The 15679-nt window shown below is 45.9% G+C and overlaps 1 protein-coding gene and 1 long non-coding RNA gene across 2 annotated transcripts in view; one reads left to right on the top strand and one right to left on the bottom strand.

Annotated features, from left to right (window-relative positions):
• Positions 1-3050, bottom strand: part of LOC142069648 (uncharacterized) — a 19231-nt gene extending 16181 nt beyond the window's left edge. The window contains exon 1 of the long non-coding RNA XR_012665583.1: positions 2824-3050. This is a non-coding gene — a long non-coding RNA (uncharacterized LOC142069648). The remainder of the gene's footprint in view (positions 1-2823) is intronic.
• LOC142069647 (gametocyte-specific factor 1-like) overlaps positions 1-15679 on the top strand; it is a 27607-nt gene extending 11928 nt beyond the window's left edge. Inside the window, exons 6-8 of the mRNA XM_075121535.1 lie at positions 175-235; positions 5618-5712; positions 11303-15679. Coding sequence (XP_074977636.1) covers positions 175-235; positions 5618-5712; positions 11303-11316 — 170 coding nt within the window. The 3' untranslated portion in view covers positions 11317-15679. The remainder of the gene's footprint in view (positions 1-174; positions 236-5617; positions 5713-11302) is intronic.

Raw genomic sequence — 15679 nt, 5'->3', positions numbered from 1 at the left:
ATATTTCTCAGTTAAATGTCTGCTTTGCTGTCACTTATGCCAAGCCTTAAAAAATTCTCATTCCGTTTTGTAAACCTAGCAGCGTCTCTGCCATATTTCTTATTTGATGTTGCTATGACGCTTGCAGAAGTTACTCGGTACTGAGCCACAATGATGTCTATTTCCTTTTGGCAGATCTACAGGAGCAATCAAATTCTACTTTCGTTTGGGGCACGTTCAGTAGTGGCGTAAACAGGTAGCAAAAGGTGTATTTCTTGTGACAGTGCTTTCCATAAAAGATGTGCTTTCAAACTACTTTGAACTCATGCTGCTGTGTTGTTGGGAAGATGCAATTTACTTTATGAATTCTATTTTTGGGGTGATGGTGGGGGCGTTCCCACTGGCATGACTCAACATTCCTGTGCCCCTGGGTCAATGTTTCCTGTCTCCTTTTAGTGGCAGATCCATAGGAGAGTATAAGAACATACTGTTGCTACCAGATAATGGTTACTCCTCTAGTTCTACTGTAGTACTATTAGTGCTGATGGTCCTGGGTTCAATCCCCACTGGTTCTGTATTTGTTGGGGGGGTTATTAAACACTAAACTGTTCTGCTGGGCTTGATAGAAATGCAGACTGATGTCAGCTGTTAAGCAATTTAGGCTTAAACTTCTGACAGCTAATCTAATCTCTCATGACCTGAGTCAGAAATAATCATTTTGTTGTTTGTGTAATCACAATGCAGGATTGGAAAATGAAGCATAATGTGTCTGGTCATTATCTCTGTCTCACCCCTGAACACCCAAATCATTGTACTGTGTCTTACCTCTCTAATCAGAGGTCATCAACATATGAACTTCTACAGCCTGTAACAGTGACATAGAATTGTAGGACTGAAGGGACCTCGAAGTCCTCTAGTCCAGTCCCATGCACTCATGGCAGGACTAAGTATTATCTAGACCAGTGGTTTTCAAACTGCGGGTCGTGACTCAGAACTGGGTTGCGGAATGAAAGGCACTGGGCCACGGCGGCTCTCGTCAGCACTGCTGACCAGGCTGTTAAAAGTCCCGTCGGTGGTGCTGCCCAGCTAAGGCAGGCTAGTCCCTAGCCGTTCCGACACTGCACTGTGCCCTGGCAGCGGCCAGCAGCAGGTCCAGCTCCTAGGTGGGGGGTGAGCCCCAGGGCTCCATGTGCTGCCCCCGCCCCGAGCACCGGCTCTGCACTCCCATTGGCCAGTTCCCGGCCAGTGGGAGCTGGGTGGGGCAATGCCTGTGGGCGAGAGCCATGCGGAGCTGCTTGCACCCCTGCGCCTAGGAGCCGGACATGCTGCTGGCCGCTTCCGGGGTGCAGCGTTGTCCGCAGTGCCAGGAAAGGCAGGAAGCCTGCCTCTGCACCCCAGCTGCACCGCTGACCAGGAGCCTCCCTAGGTAACACCACACCCCTGTCCCAGCTCTGAACCCCCCAAACCCAGAGCCCGCTCCTGCAGCCCCAGCCCAGAGCCCTGACCCCCTCCCACACTCTGAGCCCCTCATTTCTGGCCTCAGCCCACACCCCAGACTCCTCATCCCCAGCTCCTTTGGATCGTGGCCATCAACAGTTTTTTTCAACTGGGTCACCAGAAAAAGAGTTTGAAAACCACTGATCTAGACCATCCCTCACAGATGTCTGTCTAACCTGCTCTTAAAAATCTCCAGTGATGGAGATTCTGCAACCTCCCTAAGCAATTTATTCCAGTGCTCAACCACTTGGACAAAAGGAAAAACTTCCTGTCAAACCTAAACCGCCCTTGCTGAAATTTAAGCCCATTGTTTCTTGTCCTATTCTCAGTGGTTAAAGAGAACAGTTTTTCTCCCTTTTCCTTGTAGCAACCTTTTATCTACTTGAAAACCGTTATGTCCCTCCTCAGTCTTCTCTTCTCCAGGCTAAACAAACCCAATTTTTTTCAATCTTCCCCCATAGGTCATGTTTTTTTAGACCTTTAATCAGTTTTGTTGCTCTTCTCTGAACTTCCTTCAATTTGTCCACATCTTTCCTGAAATGTGGCACCAATCATTGGACACAATACTCCAGATGACATTTAATCAGCATGGACTAGAGCAGTAGAATTACTTCTCGCGTCTTGCTTACAACACTCCTGCTAATGCATCTCAGAATGATGTTGACTCCTATTTAGCTTGTGATCCAGTATGACCCTCAGATCCTTTTCTTCAGTACTCTGTCCTAGGCAGTCATTTCCCATTTTGTATGTGTGCAACTGATAGTGGAGGACTCTGAATTTGTTCTTATTGAATTTCATCCTGTGACGGCTTCCCCCAGGGGTGCCACCTGGGACTGGGGTTCCACTGAGCCCACTGACTCACCAGCCTGGGCTCCCTCTCAGCACTGTGCTGCTGTGACAGGCTATAGACTGCTCCTGGACCTACACTCCCAGCAGCATTCACACAGGCAGGGACACACCCAGCTGCAGTTTCATGCAGGCTTTGGACAGCCACTGCATGATCCAGCAATAGAGAGGCTACAGCCAAAATAACCCCCAGTCTGGGACCCCAGAGCTGTACCATCCCGCCCTGATCAAAACCCCAATCAGTATGAATTTATTACCCAGTTCGCCATTCCCTCAGTGTGGAGAGGACAATGCATACTTGTGTTAACCAGGCTGAGATTTTCCCCCAGACACTTTGGTCACAGGCATACCAGTTTAGATAAAGCAAAAAAGTTTAACTACAAAAGAGAGATTATAAGTGATAGAAAACAGACCAAAGCAGATTACCTAGTAAATAAACAGAACTGCAAACTATAAGCCGAAAATACTAGAAAGATTGGATATGAATTAACAAATTCTCACCCTGGTTGATGATACAGTCAGGCTTGCAGATTCTTAAGGGACAAGCTGCATTTGTTTTGCAGCTTGGGATCTCCTACCCTAAGCTTCTAAGACTTTTTCTTTTAGAGCTTCTCTCTGTTGAGTTGTGGGGAAGTGAAGAACAACCAACGATGTCACTCCTTGCCTTATATAGCTTTTTCATATGGCAGGAGCTCTGTTTCAAACTTCAGAGTAACAGCCGTGTTAGTCTGTATTCGCAAAAAGAAAAGGAGTACTTGTGGCACCTTTAGAGACTAACCAATTTATTTGAGCATGAGCTTTCGTGAGCTACAGCTCACTTCATCGGATGCATACCGTGGAAACTGCAGCAGACTTTATATACACACAGAGAATATGAAACAATACCTCCTCCCACCCCACTGTCCTGCTGGTAATAGCTTATCTAAAGTGATCATCAGGTTGGGCCATTTCCTAGCATGAGCTTTCGTGAGCTACAGCTCACTTCATCGGATGCATACGAGCATGAGCTTTCGTGAGCTACAGCTCACTTCATCGGATGCATACTAGCATGAGCTTTCATGAGCTACAGCTCACTTCATTGGATGTGTGGGGGGGTGGAGGGTGAGAAAACCTGGATTTGTGCTGGAAATGGCCCAACCTGATGATCACTTTAGATAAGCTATTACCAGCAGGACAGTGGGGTGGGAGGAGGTATTGTTTCATATTAGAATCATAGAATATCAGGGTTGGAAGGGACCCCAGAAGGTCATCTAGTCCAACCCCCTGCTCGAAGCAGGACCAATTCCCAGTTAAATCATCCCAGCTAGGGCTTTGTCAAGCCTGACCTTAAAAACCTCTAAGGAAGGAGATTCTACCACCTCCCTAGGTAACGCATTCCAGTGTTTCACCACCCTCTTAGTGAAAAAGTTTTTCCTAATATCCAATCTAAACCTCCCCCACTGCAACTTGAGACCATTACTCCTCGTTCTGTCATCTGCTACCATTGAGAACAGTCTAGAGCCATTATATTCTCTGTGTGTATATAAAGTCTGCTGCAGTTTCCACGGTATGCATCCAATGAAGTGAGCTGTAGCTCACGAAAGCTCATGCTCAAATAAATTGGTTAGTCTCTAAGGTGCCACAAGTACTCCTTTTCTGTTTCAAACTTGGTTCCCAGACCAGTTTGTGGAAAAATTCAGGTACCCCAAATGGAGTCCAGAAGCATGGTCTGGTCACATGCCCTTGCAGAGTCATAGCAGCCATAACTTACAGACTAGCCTTCCTGTGGAAGGCCAAAGCTATTCCACAGCCCATTGTCTTTGTTGATGAGCCATTAGCACTGTTTGGCTTCTTCATTGTTGAACCTGAAAGGCTGGCTGTGGGTGTTTTCCAGAGTAAGCCCCTTTGAAATACAGATACCTAGTCAATATTCATAACTTCAGATACAAAAATGATACATGCATACAAATAGGATAATCATATTCAGCAAATCATAATTTTTCCAATGACACCTTACATGACGAACTTGTACAAAACATCATAATTATGCCATAATCATCCTAATAATAATACTATGATGACTATGGAGTGTTGCACATCCTATTTACTTCAGACCATTTCTCCAGTTTGTCCAGATCATTTTGAATTTTAATCCGGTCCCCCAAAGTACTTGTAACCCTTGCAGCTTGGTATTGTCTGCAAACTTTATAAATGTGCTCTCTATGCCATTATCTAAATTGCTGATGAAGATACTGAACAGAACTGGACCCAGAACTGATCCCTGTGGGACCCCACTCAATATGCCCTTCCAGCTTGACTGTGAGCCACCTACTCTCTGGGAACGATTTTCCAACCAGTTATTCACCCACCTTGGAGGAGCTCCATCTAGGTTGTATTTCCCTAGTTTGTTTATGAGGAGGTCATGCGAGACCATATCAAAAGCCTTATTAAACTTAAGATACACCACATCTACCATTACCCTCCCCCATCCACAAGGCTTGTTACACTGTCAAAGAAAGCTATTAGGTTGGTTTTGCCACGATTTGTTCTTGACAAATCCATGCTGACTGTTCCTTATCGCCTTATTATTTTCTAGGATTCAGCAATTTGATTGCTTAATTATTTGCTCCATTATCTTCTCGGGTACTGATGTTAAGCTGACTGGTCTGTAATTCCCCAGGTTGTCCTTATTCCCCTTTTTATAGATTCGGCGCTATATTTGCCTCTTTTCTAGTCCTCTGGAATCTCCTGTCTTCCATGTCTTTTCAAAGATAATTGCTTATGGCTCAGATATCTCCTCAGTCAGCACCTTGAATATTTTAGGATGTATTTCATCAGGCCCTGCTGACTTGAAGACATCTAACTTGTCTAAGTAATTTTTAACTTTTTCTTTCCCTATTTTAGCCTCTGCTCCTATCTCATTTTCACTGGCATTCACTGTTAGACGTCTGCATGAAGTCTGCATGTATAGAGATGACTAGGGCATGTGTGCTGAGATGCCATTTACAGTTGAGGGCAGTGCAATACTGATAATCAAGCTTTAACTCTGGTTTTTCTTGCTGTCTTTGGCTTATTTCTTTCTTGTCTGGATGACTGATTCTGGGGATTTTAGTCAAAGTAGATGGCATCAACATGTTGTACACTTTTCTCTAGCCTTTGTGAGGAGAAGTAACTGTTCTGATTGCATGAAGGTTTGTTTAAATTAACATACTCTGTTGTCTTCAGTTTTAGAAGAATACTTGAATATTTATAGTAAAAGGTACTTGGCTAAAAGAAGTACACATGTGTAGGATAATTCGTATTTGATCTCTTTCAGCCCTGGGTCCAGCGTAGTAATGGAACAAAAGAGTAACCTAATGTCAGGCATGAGAGCACCCAAGTCCTTGCCGTATAGCCTATCCTGGAAAAGCAGTAAGTACAACGGCTGGTGGTCTCCTCATGCTGTAAGATGGGACCTACATGTTAGCTCAAAGTGGAACGGGATAACTTTTCTCTGTATTTTTATTCCGTGTGTCAGCATTCTCCTCCATAAACTGAAATGCTTTTATTACCACCATCAGCAAGTGGAGATGGAGAGCTCTGTAACACAATCCTCCCTAGAAGCAGCTGCATTTCTGTAGTGGATGGAGTGTCTTCTGTATCCAGGTTTTATTTTGCTGTAGGTGGCATTGTGTCAAAGGTTGTCAGGCTCCATGTATTGCCCCCATTACTGTAGCATCTGACATTTAACTTATTCACCGCTATTGGTTGAACAAAAGTCGAGGCTTACAAACAGGTCTGAGTTTGGCACAGTGGAGCTCAACACAGTTGTAGCTCTTCAGGTATAGCTGCTACTGAAGTCAGTGGAAGCTGTACACGTGTGTAGCAGCTGTAGCATTTGGTTTGGTTTTGCAAAACTTGATTGAAAACTCAGAGCTAGGGTGTGTCTATCCAGGAAAACCTACCAGTATTACTTCCAAGGGGATGTAATCTAAACTAAAAAGGCCATTGTTTGGAATAAGTGTTCATGTAGGAAGTCACCCACATAGTGGTGTAGTAATGTGTATTCCTGAGGGAATTCTGCACTAAAAATTAAACATTCTGCACACAATATTTTAAAATGCTGTATATTTTATTTGTCAAAATAATAATATAATCACACCAGTTTCAATTATTTTGGGATCTTATTTCAAAATACCTGTCAGCCAGTATGTCTGTAACAATACAGACAGCAAAAAAGATTCCCCCAGGAGTAGAGAGTCAAAGAAACTCCTACAACAACCCAGTTCCTGTTTCTCTGTTATGCTTTTGTTGGGCACCTGTCTGAGTGTGTCACACACATCAGCTGGGCCCATCTTGGGAGAAATCTCTGTCCCTCCAGTCTTAGACATCCACACCCCCTACCCTCCCAGAGTCCAGCTGTGGGGCACCCCCTTAGTCCCCCAGACACCTGCACCCCCTACCACCCAGAACCCAGGGATCCAGAGGGAGAAACAGCCTGATGCTGGGTCCCAGGCTTGTACAGAGTTTCCTGCATGCCACTTCCTTCCTTCAGGACCTGCTGGGAACTGCACCTGCATGGAAAAGTCCAGCTCCCCCTCCCCCTGGCAGTGTCATGTATTTGCAAGCTGGAGAGCCAGGCTCTGCTAGGTCCCGCATCTGCTACTGACAGCCAGCAGCTTTGCAGCACTAATTCTGCTCTGGGGGGGTGGGGAGGGAATGAAATTATGTGCAAATTCTGCACTGTGTTGTGGCACAAAATTCCCCCTGGAATAAATGTTGGTAAATTTCCCCTATATACAAGCCTGGGTCTGTTCCCAATGGTGTCTATGGATGAGTCTATTGTAGTTGTTGGGGAGTGTGGGCTCAAGACTTGGCATTTTCTCAGTCATCTGAGTCCATCCCTGATGAGCTGAAATGGCTGTTATCCCTCCCAAAGTCAGATCCTGAGCTTCAGCTCCATGCCTTACTCTGAATGCCCTGTCTCAGTCCTTTGCTGCATGGCTGCCGTGCTTTCCTGTCCACCACATGTCCTGCTAGTGGAGGGGACGAGGATCTCCAAACCGCAGATGTCAGGCTGTGGGGACTGGAAACGGCTCAGAAAAGGAAGCAAAAATTACCCAGGGTCTGGAATGGCTTCCATACAAGGAGAAAAGGAGTACTTGTGGCACCTTAGAGACTAACCAATTTATTTGAGCATGAGCTTTCGTGAGCTACAGCTCACTTCATCGGATGCATACCGTGGAAACTGCAGAAGACATTATATACACACAGAGACCATGAAACAATACCTCCTCCCACCCCACTGTCCTGCTGGTAATAGCTTATCTAAAGTGATCATCAAGTTGGACCATTTCCAGCACAAATCCAGGTTTTCTCACCCCCCCCCCACCCCCATACACACACAAACTCACTCTCCTGCTGGTAATAGCTTATCTAAAGTGATCATCAAGTTGGGCCATTTCCAGCACAAATCCAGGTTTTCTCACCCTCCGCCCCCCCACATACAAACTCACTCTCCTGCTGGTAATAGCCCATCCAAAGTGACCACTCTCTTCACAATGTGTATGATAATCAAGGTGGGCCATTTCCTGCACAAATCCAGGTTCTCTCACCCCCTCACCCCCCTCCAAAAACCACACACACAAACTCACTCTCCTGCGGGTAATAGCTTATCCAAAGTGACCACTCTCCCTACAATGTGCATGATAATCAAGGTGGGCCATTTCCAGCACAAATCCAGGCTTTCTCACCCCCCCCCTCCCCCGGAAACACACACACACACACAAACTCACTCTCCTGCTGGCAATAGCTCATCCAAACTGACCACTCTCTAAGTTTAAATCCAAGTTTAACCAGAACGTCGGGGGGGGGGGTAGGAAAAAACAGGGGGAAATAGGCTACCTTACAAGGAGAGACTAAAGAGATGACTAAGCGGGATGTGATAGAGGCCTATAAAATCATGATTGTTGTAGAAAAAGTGAATAGAGAAGCATTATTTACCATTTCACACAATACAAAAACCAGGGGGTCACCTGATCAAATGAATAGGCAGTAGGTTTAATACAAACAAAAGGAAGTACTTTTTCGCACCGTGCACAACTAACCTGTGGAACTCATTGACATGGGATGTTGTGGTGACCAAAAGTGTAACTGGGCTTAAGCAAGAATTGGATAAGTTCATGGAGGATAGCTCCATCAACAGCTATTAGCCAAGATGATAAGGGATGTTACCCCATGCTTTAGGTGACTCTAAATCTGTAACTGCTAGAAGCTGGGAGTGGAAGAGAGGGGTGGATCACTCCATAATTGCTCTGTTGTGTTTACTCCCCTTGAAGCTCTGGTAGGGGGCCACTGTTGGAGACAGGATACTGAGCAAGATGGAATATGGTCTGACCTAGTATTGCAGCTCTTATGAGCTCTTGCCACATATGACTCTTCACAAGGTTTTGTTCTTTAAAAACTGATTCAGTTGCCCAGTGTCCCAAGAGCCCGATTCCCAAAGCATTGAGTTCAGGGTATCTATTATTAAACAACCTGGTGGTATTCCATGCCATTTGGATCTTAGGGAGGGAGTTTCATGTATTTACACTATACTTAATTGAAAATCTTTTACCCCTTAAACAGCAAAAGCATTAACTGGAAGGAGGTGTGAGCCATTGAGCGCTTTTCTTGGTCCCCTTGTCAAACTGTAGCTGTGATGGACTGGCCATAAAGCTGCCCTGTTCCGGGGATGCCTGTGGCTTGAAAGAAAGCAAGATTTTGCAAGAGAATTCCTTTGAAGTAGCCATTAGTTTAAACATTAGGGAGGATTATGGTCTTTTACTTCTGAGTATATGACAGAGTTTCTGTAATCTGAGCATCTGTTCCCAGTGTGAGCTTCACTTGCTACAGAGACTGTCTCCTTGATCTTGGGCAAGTTACTTAAGCTCCCCGTGCCTCAGTTTCCCCATCTACAGAATGGAGGGATAGTAATTTTAAGGTCAGGCTTGACAAAGCCCTGGCTGGGATGATTTAACTGGGGATGGGTCCTGCTTTTGAGCAGGGGGTTGGACTAGATGACCTCCTGAGGTCCCTTCCAACCCTGATATTCTATGATTCTGTGATAATACTTACCCTGCAAGTTAAGTATTACTAGTTATCTGAGAAGATAAACATGCAACTTATAAAGCATCCTCAGATGAAAGGTGATGGAGAAGCACAAAATAGCATTATTACGGTTTACACTTTGGGTAGGAATTTGCCAGTTTAAAAAAAAAAGGCCTCCACTTTTGCAGGAGATCCCCATTGAAATACACATGCTACTTGACGCCTGCTGTAAATTGCCAGGCGAAAGCGTGAATGAACTGAGAATGCAGCATCATGGACACAGTTATTTGCAGTGCAAAACACACTCCACATAAATGGGGGCTTGGTATGAAGCTTATTTCTGTAGTTTATTTTTATCACTGTATTTTGAGCTAGTAGGTCAGGATTCATGTAACTGTAACTCTGAGGTGCTGAGTGATGAATACGTTTCAAAAGCATAACGTCTAATAGTATGGTTGTAATCTGATTTAAGAAAAATCTGAAAATTGTAACACACTATGCTAATCGACTCCTTCTTTGCACCAAGCAGGATATTTTTTGCACCAAGCAGGATATGTGTCTAGGGAGTACAGGGTGCGTTGTCGGCAGCCCTCTGCTTTTTTTTATGCTGAGGTGCATGGATGGGAAATTGGTACTTGAAAAATGACTGCTCATCAGCTTTTGCTATGGTCATCACTATGGGCTGGCTGGCTGTGGTATGGAATAGTCGACCATTTCCAGATGCTGGACAGTAGGTGTCCTGATTTCAGGTGGAGAGTCCACATGAATCATTGGAGAGGTACTGGAACATTTCACAGACAAAACCTGCAATCAGTCTTGTCACTGTATGGGCAGGCCACCTTGAAACCTGTATCTGATTAGATTTTCTAGTACATTAATCTTGTGAGATGAGGTTTTCTAAGGAGGATACTTGGGTGAAAGGGGGAATGGCTTAGCTCAGTGCCTGAAGGTCACAGCATTGATAAACACACACTGGAGATGAGTTCAGATGTGTCTGTGTACATTTGGATTGGTTGAGAGTGAGCTAAAGCAGAACGACTTACTCCAAGTGTGTGGTAAGGACCCTTAGCGTGCCCAAATAGAGCAGCTGGTCATATAAAGCTTTAGCCAGCTTTCTAGCCAAGGTGTGGTGAGGATCCAGTCTAGCAGGGCTTCCTGGAGACCTACAGAACATACCTGTGCTTCATATTTGATCTTTCTTAATGAACATTGCACTATGGGCTGATGCACGGGATCAGCCTTGTTCTGCTGGGTCGGCTCCCAAAGTCACAGCAGTAAGGACGGTTGCTTGGTTTTCATTCCACTGAAGGTGTTGGAGCTCCAGCCAGACAGGCTGGGTCTATTTTTGGGAAGGAACTAATGCTGAGCTCTGGGCTCAGGTTGGGCACTAGTCCTGATCTTGCATGAGCACAGCCAAAGGGGCAGGAATAACAGCATCCCACCATACATTGGGACTCTATATAGAGCAGTGAGACACCTGCTTCCCCCAGTTAAGGAGCTTTTCCTGCATGTTGCTTGTAAACAGAGAACGGTTTGTCTAATAAACTCCCCCCCTCTCTGTGTATATGAAAGGGCCCCATAGCCCGTATCCAGGCCTCCAGTCCCATTCCCCTACTCCCTGGTATGCTGACCAAGGAGCAAAACGCTAGCTCCCCTGTGCTCGTACAGGTGTTGCTTGTGCTCTGGGGGTGGTAGCATGAGGAGTGCTGCGTCGCTGCTTTGGGGAGACCGCAAACTGCCTGGCTGTGAGCACGAGTGTGGAAGAACAGTCCAAGTGTCTGCGTTTCAACACAGTGATTGACTTTGCTGAGGGGGTAGCTTGTGGACCTAGACTGAGTCCAAAGCAGCTTGTCTGATGCTTACAACTGGGGGATGATGTTAGAGCTGCTATTGTTGATTATCTAAAATCTCTTGCTTTTTCATCTAATTGCAGGAGCCGGTAACTGAAGACCAGAGAAGAGGCTGCTATTGAGTGCTCATCATCTGTTTCCTTTAGAAATGTGAGGTGCTGGTTAGGAGACTCAGACTTATAAATTCCCTCTGTGTTGGCTAAGCACTCGCAGCCCTAACCTTCCTGCAGAACTGTCCTTCATGTATCGACTGCTGTCCTGAAATTATCCCGACCAAGGTAATTAGACAGAATGCTGTTAACCCTTGATATCAGAGATCAGACCCTCAAAAACTAACTCCACACACGCTGATGCCAAGGAGCTAGCAGAGTTCAAACTGTCTGGATCAGCATGCTCTACAAGTTACCTCCTGTAGGGGGTTTGCGTAAATCATTGCTCAAGCCCTGCATGTCTTTGGATTTAAATGTGTTGCAGCTGTTTACCACTGCATGGTGCTGATGGTACGTCCCTCTCATAGGGATTGCTGTGCCAGGTCAGACCATTGGTCCATGTGAGCCCACACTGGGGGTAAGCTCTCGGTGGTGCATCTCTCCCCGATGGGGAGTTAGGCACCTGAATGTTTGGTTCCCTCTGTTTCCCTCCAGAGACCTTAAATGTGTTTGTGTGTCCCAGGGTCAGATCAGCTGCAGCTCTAAGGCCTGCCTGTTATGCACACCCACCTAGATGTGAAAAAGGAGCTGCCATTCAGACTGCAGATGGTGTATGGGGGAGTCAAAGCAAAAAGTCTTTAAAACAAAATATTCTCATTGCTGTTTAGATTAGGCCTAAAAGTTCATCTGTAAGGGAGCTGGGATGGGGGATTCTGCTGAAAAGTGGCTGCCTTATCAATAAAACAGTTGCACTGTGCCCTCCCACCGTGGCAGCCCTAACACCACACTTCTCATATGTGATGCCCAGTGCATGCTGCTGCTTGAGCACCTCTGGCCTGGTGCCCCTCTCTAGTCTCGCTCAGACTCTCTTGGGCTGTGGGGACTTGCAAATGATTTTTGTACTCCGTCACAGGGAGTGCCATTTACTTCTGAGCAGGGGCATGTGTGGGTGTCCTTGTGCTTCATGGAGAAGGTGAGGGAACGTTAATTGTTGTAAGGACAGGGCTGGGGTGGCAGGAACGTTACGCATCGTGGAACATCCCCCCAGTCTAACACCTGGTGTCACGTGATCTGGATAACATTAAAGCATGAGACTATCCAGCCAGATCCTGGTCTGTAGCTCTGTCCCATTTGTGTCTGTCCAGCAGAGCAAAGGGAACAGAGGGCAGCCAGGAATTTCCCTGACATCAAGCTGGCATAACGAGTTTCATGCTACCTGCTCCCTTCTCCTGGGGCAGAGAAGTGCTGGAGTGGGCCTCCCTAAAGCATCAGACACTCCAGCCATTCTTGGCCCAAAGAGCAGTCTTGGGAGAACTGTGGTAGTCAGCATAGTTTCAAGTAGTCCTTAGCTTACATTAATTACACTAGAAGATATTTCTATCCCCGGCTGGCTCCAGCATCTGCATGTCAGCCAGACATAGGATCTGGCCATCACATTCTAGTCAAACCTGTCTTGTCCTGTTCCCCTCCACCACACAAAAGAGAAGATTTGATATTCTGAGTAAAGAGCAAAGGCCCCTCCTTGCTCTTAGCCTAGCATCACTGCTTGATCCTGTACAGGAAGAATAATCCTGCGCTTGACATCCGCTTGTCACCGTGGAAACAACTATAGGGCTGGCCCTTTGAGGGAGTGAAGTGTGTTTGGTCAGAAGGCAAGTGTAGCAAAATCCGTTTTTGCCACCCTGCCATTCTGACAAGAAATAAATATGTGCTCTGGTTAGTGAGCTCTTCATACACCCATTGTTGCATCCACGAGATACTCTCTTGGGAGGGATTTCAGTGTTCCACTCCTGGCATTGTGGTTTAGTAGGTCCCACTTGCAAACCCGATGAGAGAAATGTCTAAAAACTTGTGAAAATGGGTAAGTAGCACCTTCCCCTCCATTAGCAGCAGCTCTGTTATAAAACTTGTTACGTAGTTTTTTTAAGTCTTTGCAACTTGAACATATTTCTCTTGAGGGCAGAGTTAAGTAGTCAACTTCTTAGCAGCAAAGCAAACTATACATCTTTAGTTTGGCCATTAAAACTAGTCTGTGAAGATCCCAGTGTATGCAGAATAACTCTCCCTAACAATTGTACATAGTGGCAGCATGTCACTAACCTCCGCACTCCAGATTGGCGCAGTCTGCAGCGCCTCCAGAGAATACATTCTGCGTGTGCTGTTAGGTCAGCATGTTCACCTCCAGAGGACAGATGTCATGGGACTTCTTTTAGGCTAGCTATTCTGATGCATTGCCTCAAAGATTTGTGGAGGCAGGAAGGTGCACAGACCTCAGACACTGAGCGTGCCCATCAGCACCAGGGCAGGAATTGAAACAGCGTTGCGTGGAGCTACCTCTGGAATTTCCCAAAGGGCTTGGTGTTGGCCTTCAAGCTTGTCTACAGTGGGAAAGTTATTGAAATAGCTGTTCCGGATTAACTCCCTGTGTGGACATTTACTGCTGAATAAGAGTATCATTTTCTAATTTAGTTTAAAACTTAATCCACCTCCAAAGTGGATTAAGCTAAATAAGAAAAAGGCACTCGTATTCTAGAAGAGTATGTCTGCATGGGGCCTGAGACAGACGTAGCTATTCTGGGAGACTTCCATGTGTAGAGACCCTGACTGCTCCTGGTGACACTAGTGGAAAGCGCTGGCTTCAGTGGAGCAGTTAGGCCAAAGCTGCATGTGTCTCAAACTCCCACTCTCCAGTATTAAAGGGCAAGAAAATTCTCAGCTGGGTTTAGGGCAGAGTACCCCTTCCCCCACTATGGGATCATGGAAATAATCTCCTGTTGTCAGTCAATGCTGTGTCTTGTCCCAGCCTGTCACCTGCAGCACTCATACTGACAAGCTCTGACCTTACCCTGCCTGCCCCACCTTAGTAGGGCGTTAACAACATGTACATGTGACCTTATAGCTAACTTGTTATCAGAAGCTGGGTTGAGTTTTGATCTAAAAGACCCATGCAATAAATAACCAACATACACACACACACCGCTTTCAAAGCATATCCAAAAGGGGTCTGGCAGTTTGGGGGAGCCTAACTGAAATAGAAGCAAGCTGTTTATAACCTTTTATCTAGTAGGTTGCAGATAAGGTACTGCAACTGCAAGGGGACATCTTAGAGAAAAGGAGACCTACTCTGATGTCCCCTCTGCTCTGGCAGAGTTAGGCAAAGCGCTCCTGAACTCTGCACTCAGCTGCTCTTGTCTCTTGAGGTTACAAGCTCTCTGCTGCTCTAACACCCGCAGGTTTTTCATTTGTAAATTTGGATTTGGGTTTGGATTATGAGGAATCAATCCTATTGATTCTTTTCAACCCTCTCTCCATGTTAGTTATCCTGGGTTAGTTAGGATTAGTTAGGACTCACCAAAGGCACTTGTACCTGAGCTGGAAACCAGGGCTATGCTGTCAGAGACTGCCCAGCACCTTGTGTAGAAATACAGCCCTCTTCCAAAATCGGAGCCAGATCTGGTGTTTGGAGAGTGCCTCCTGCAGAGAGAGACGGGGCCCAGTTCCTTGGTGCCCTTGCACTTGTGGTAGCATGTCGCAGCAGCTTCACGGTGGTGGGAGTGACTGTCTCAAGGCACAGGACAGCAGTGAGCTGGGGCAGAATGTCTGTATGCAGGATAAATCAGTGGTGGTCTTCCTTACAAGAAAGCTTCACCTGACCACCCAGCAACTTGATGCTCCTCCAGGGTTAGAAACAAGGGGAAGTTTGAGAAGCCCGTTGTCAAAAGTTACTCTCTGGTTTCCTTTATTGGAAAAAAAAAAAAAAAAGTGCATTGAGCTATAGTTTTATTTGTGGAAGTGTTCAGGATGGGCTGAAAACCTGCAGCTTGCTAGTCTGATTATGGGTACATAGGGTGATTAGCAACAGTGGTACTAGCTAATAGCCATTGGGCCACCATTCCTGCGCTGGTTATGCACTTCTGAAAATGGGGTCCCACAACTTGGTAGCAGATTTTCAAGATTACCTAGGAGCTCCCCTGAAGAAGAATGGAGGCTACCGGGAAACCTGGCCAAACGCGCTCAAACCAGCATTGTGGAGGGAGCTGCTTTGGTTGCACTTTAAGTGCTTTTGGGGACATCACTGTGCGTTTGTTTGCACGTTGCACAGCGCAGTAATGTTACACTGCATAGAGCTAAAACAATGAGGCATGTAGAGAAAAGAGACCCAGTTAAGAGTTTAGTTGATTTCTCAGGGGTGAAAATAACCTGAGTTTGAGCTTTTGTTTTGTTTCCCATGTTTTGGAAATGCTGTTCCTAAAAGCTGTCCATGGCTGTACTTTTGTTCGTATTTCAATAAAACCTGCTTTTTGGATTGCT

Source organism: Caretta caretta, chromosome 20 (genome assembly GCF_965140235.1).
Source record: "Caretta caretta isolate rCarCar2 chromosome 20, rCarCar1.hap1, whole genome shotgun sequence".
Lineage (NCBI taxonomy): Eukaryota > Metazoa > Chordata > Testudines > Cheloniidae > Caretta > Caretta caretta.
Note: the sequence above shows the minus strand (reverse complement) of the source record. Positions and strands in the feature narration are given on the sequence as shown.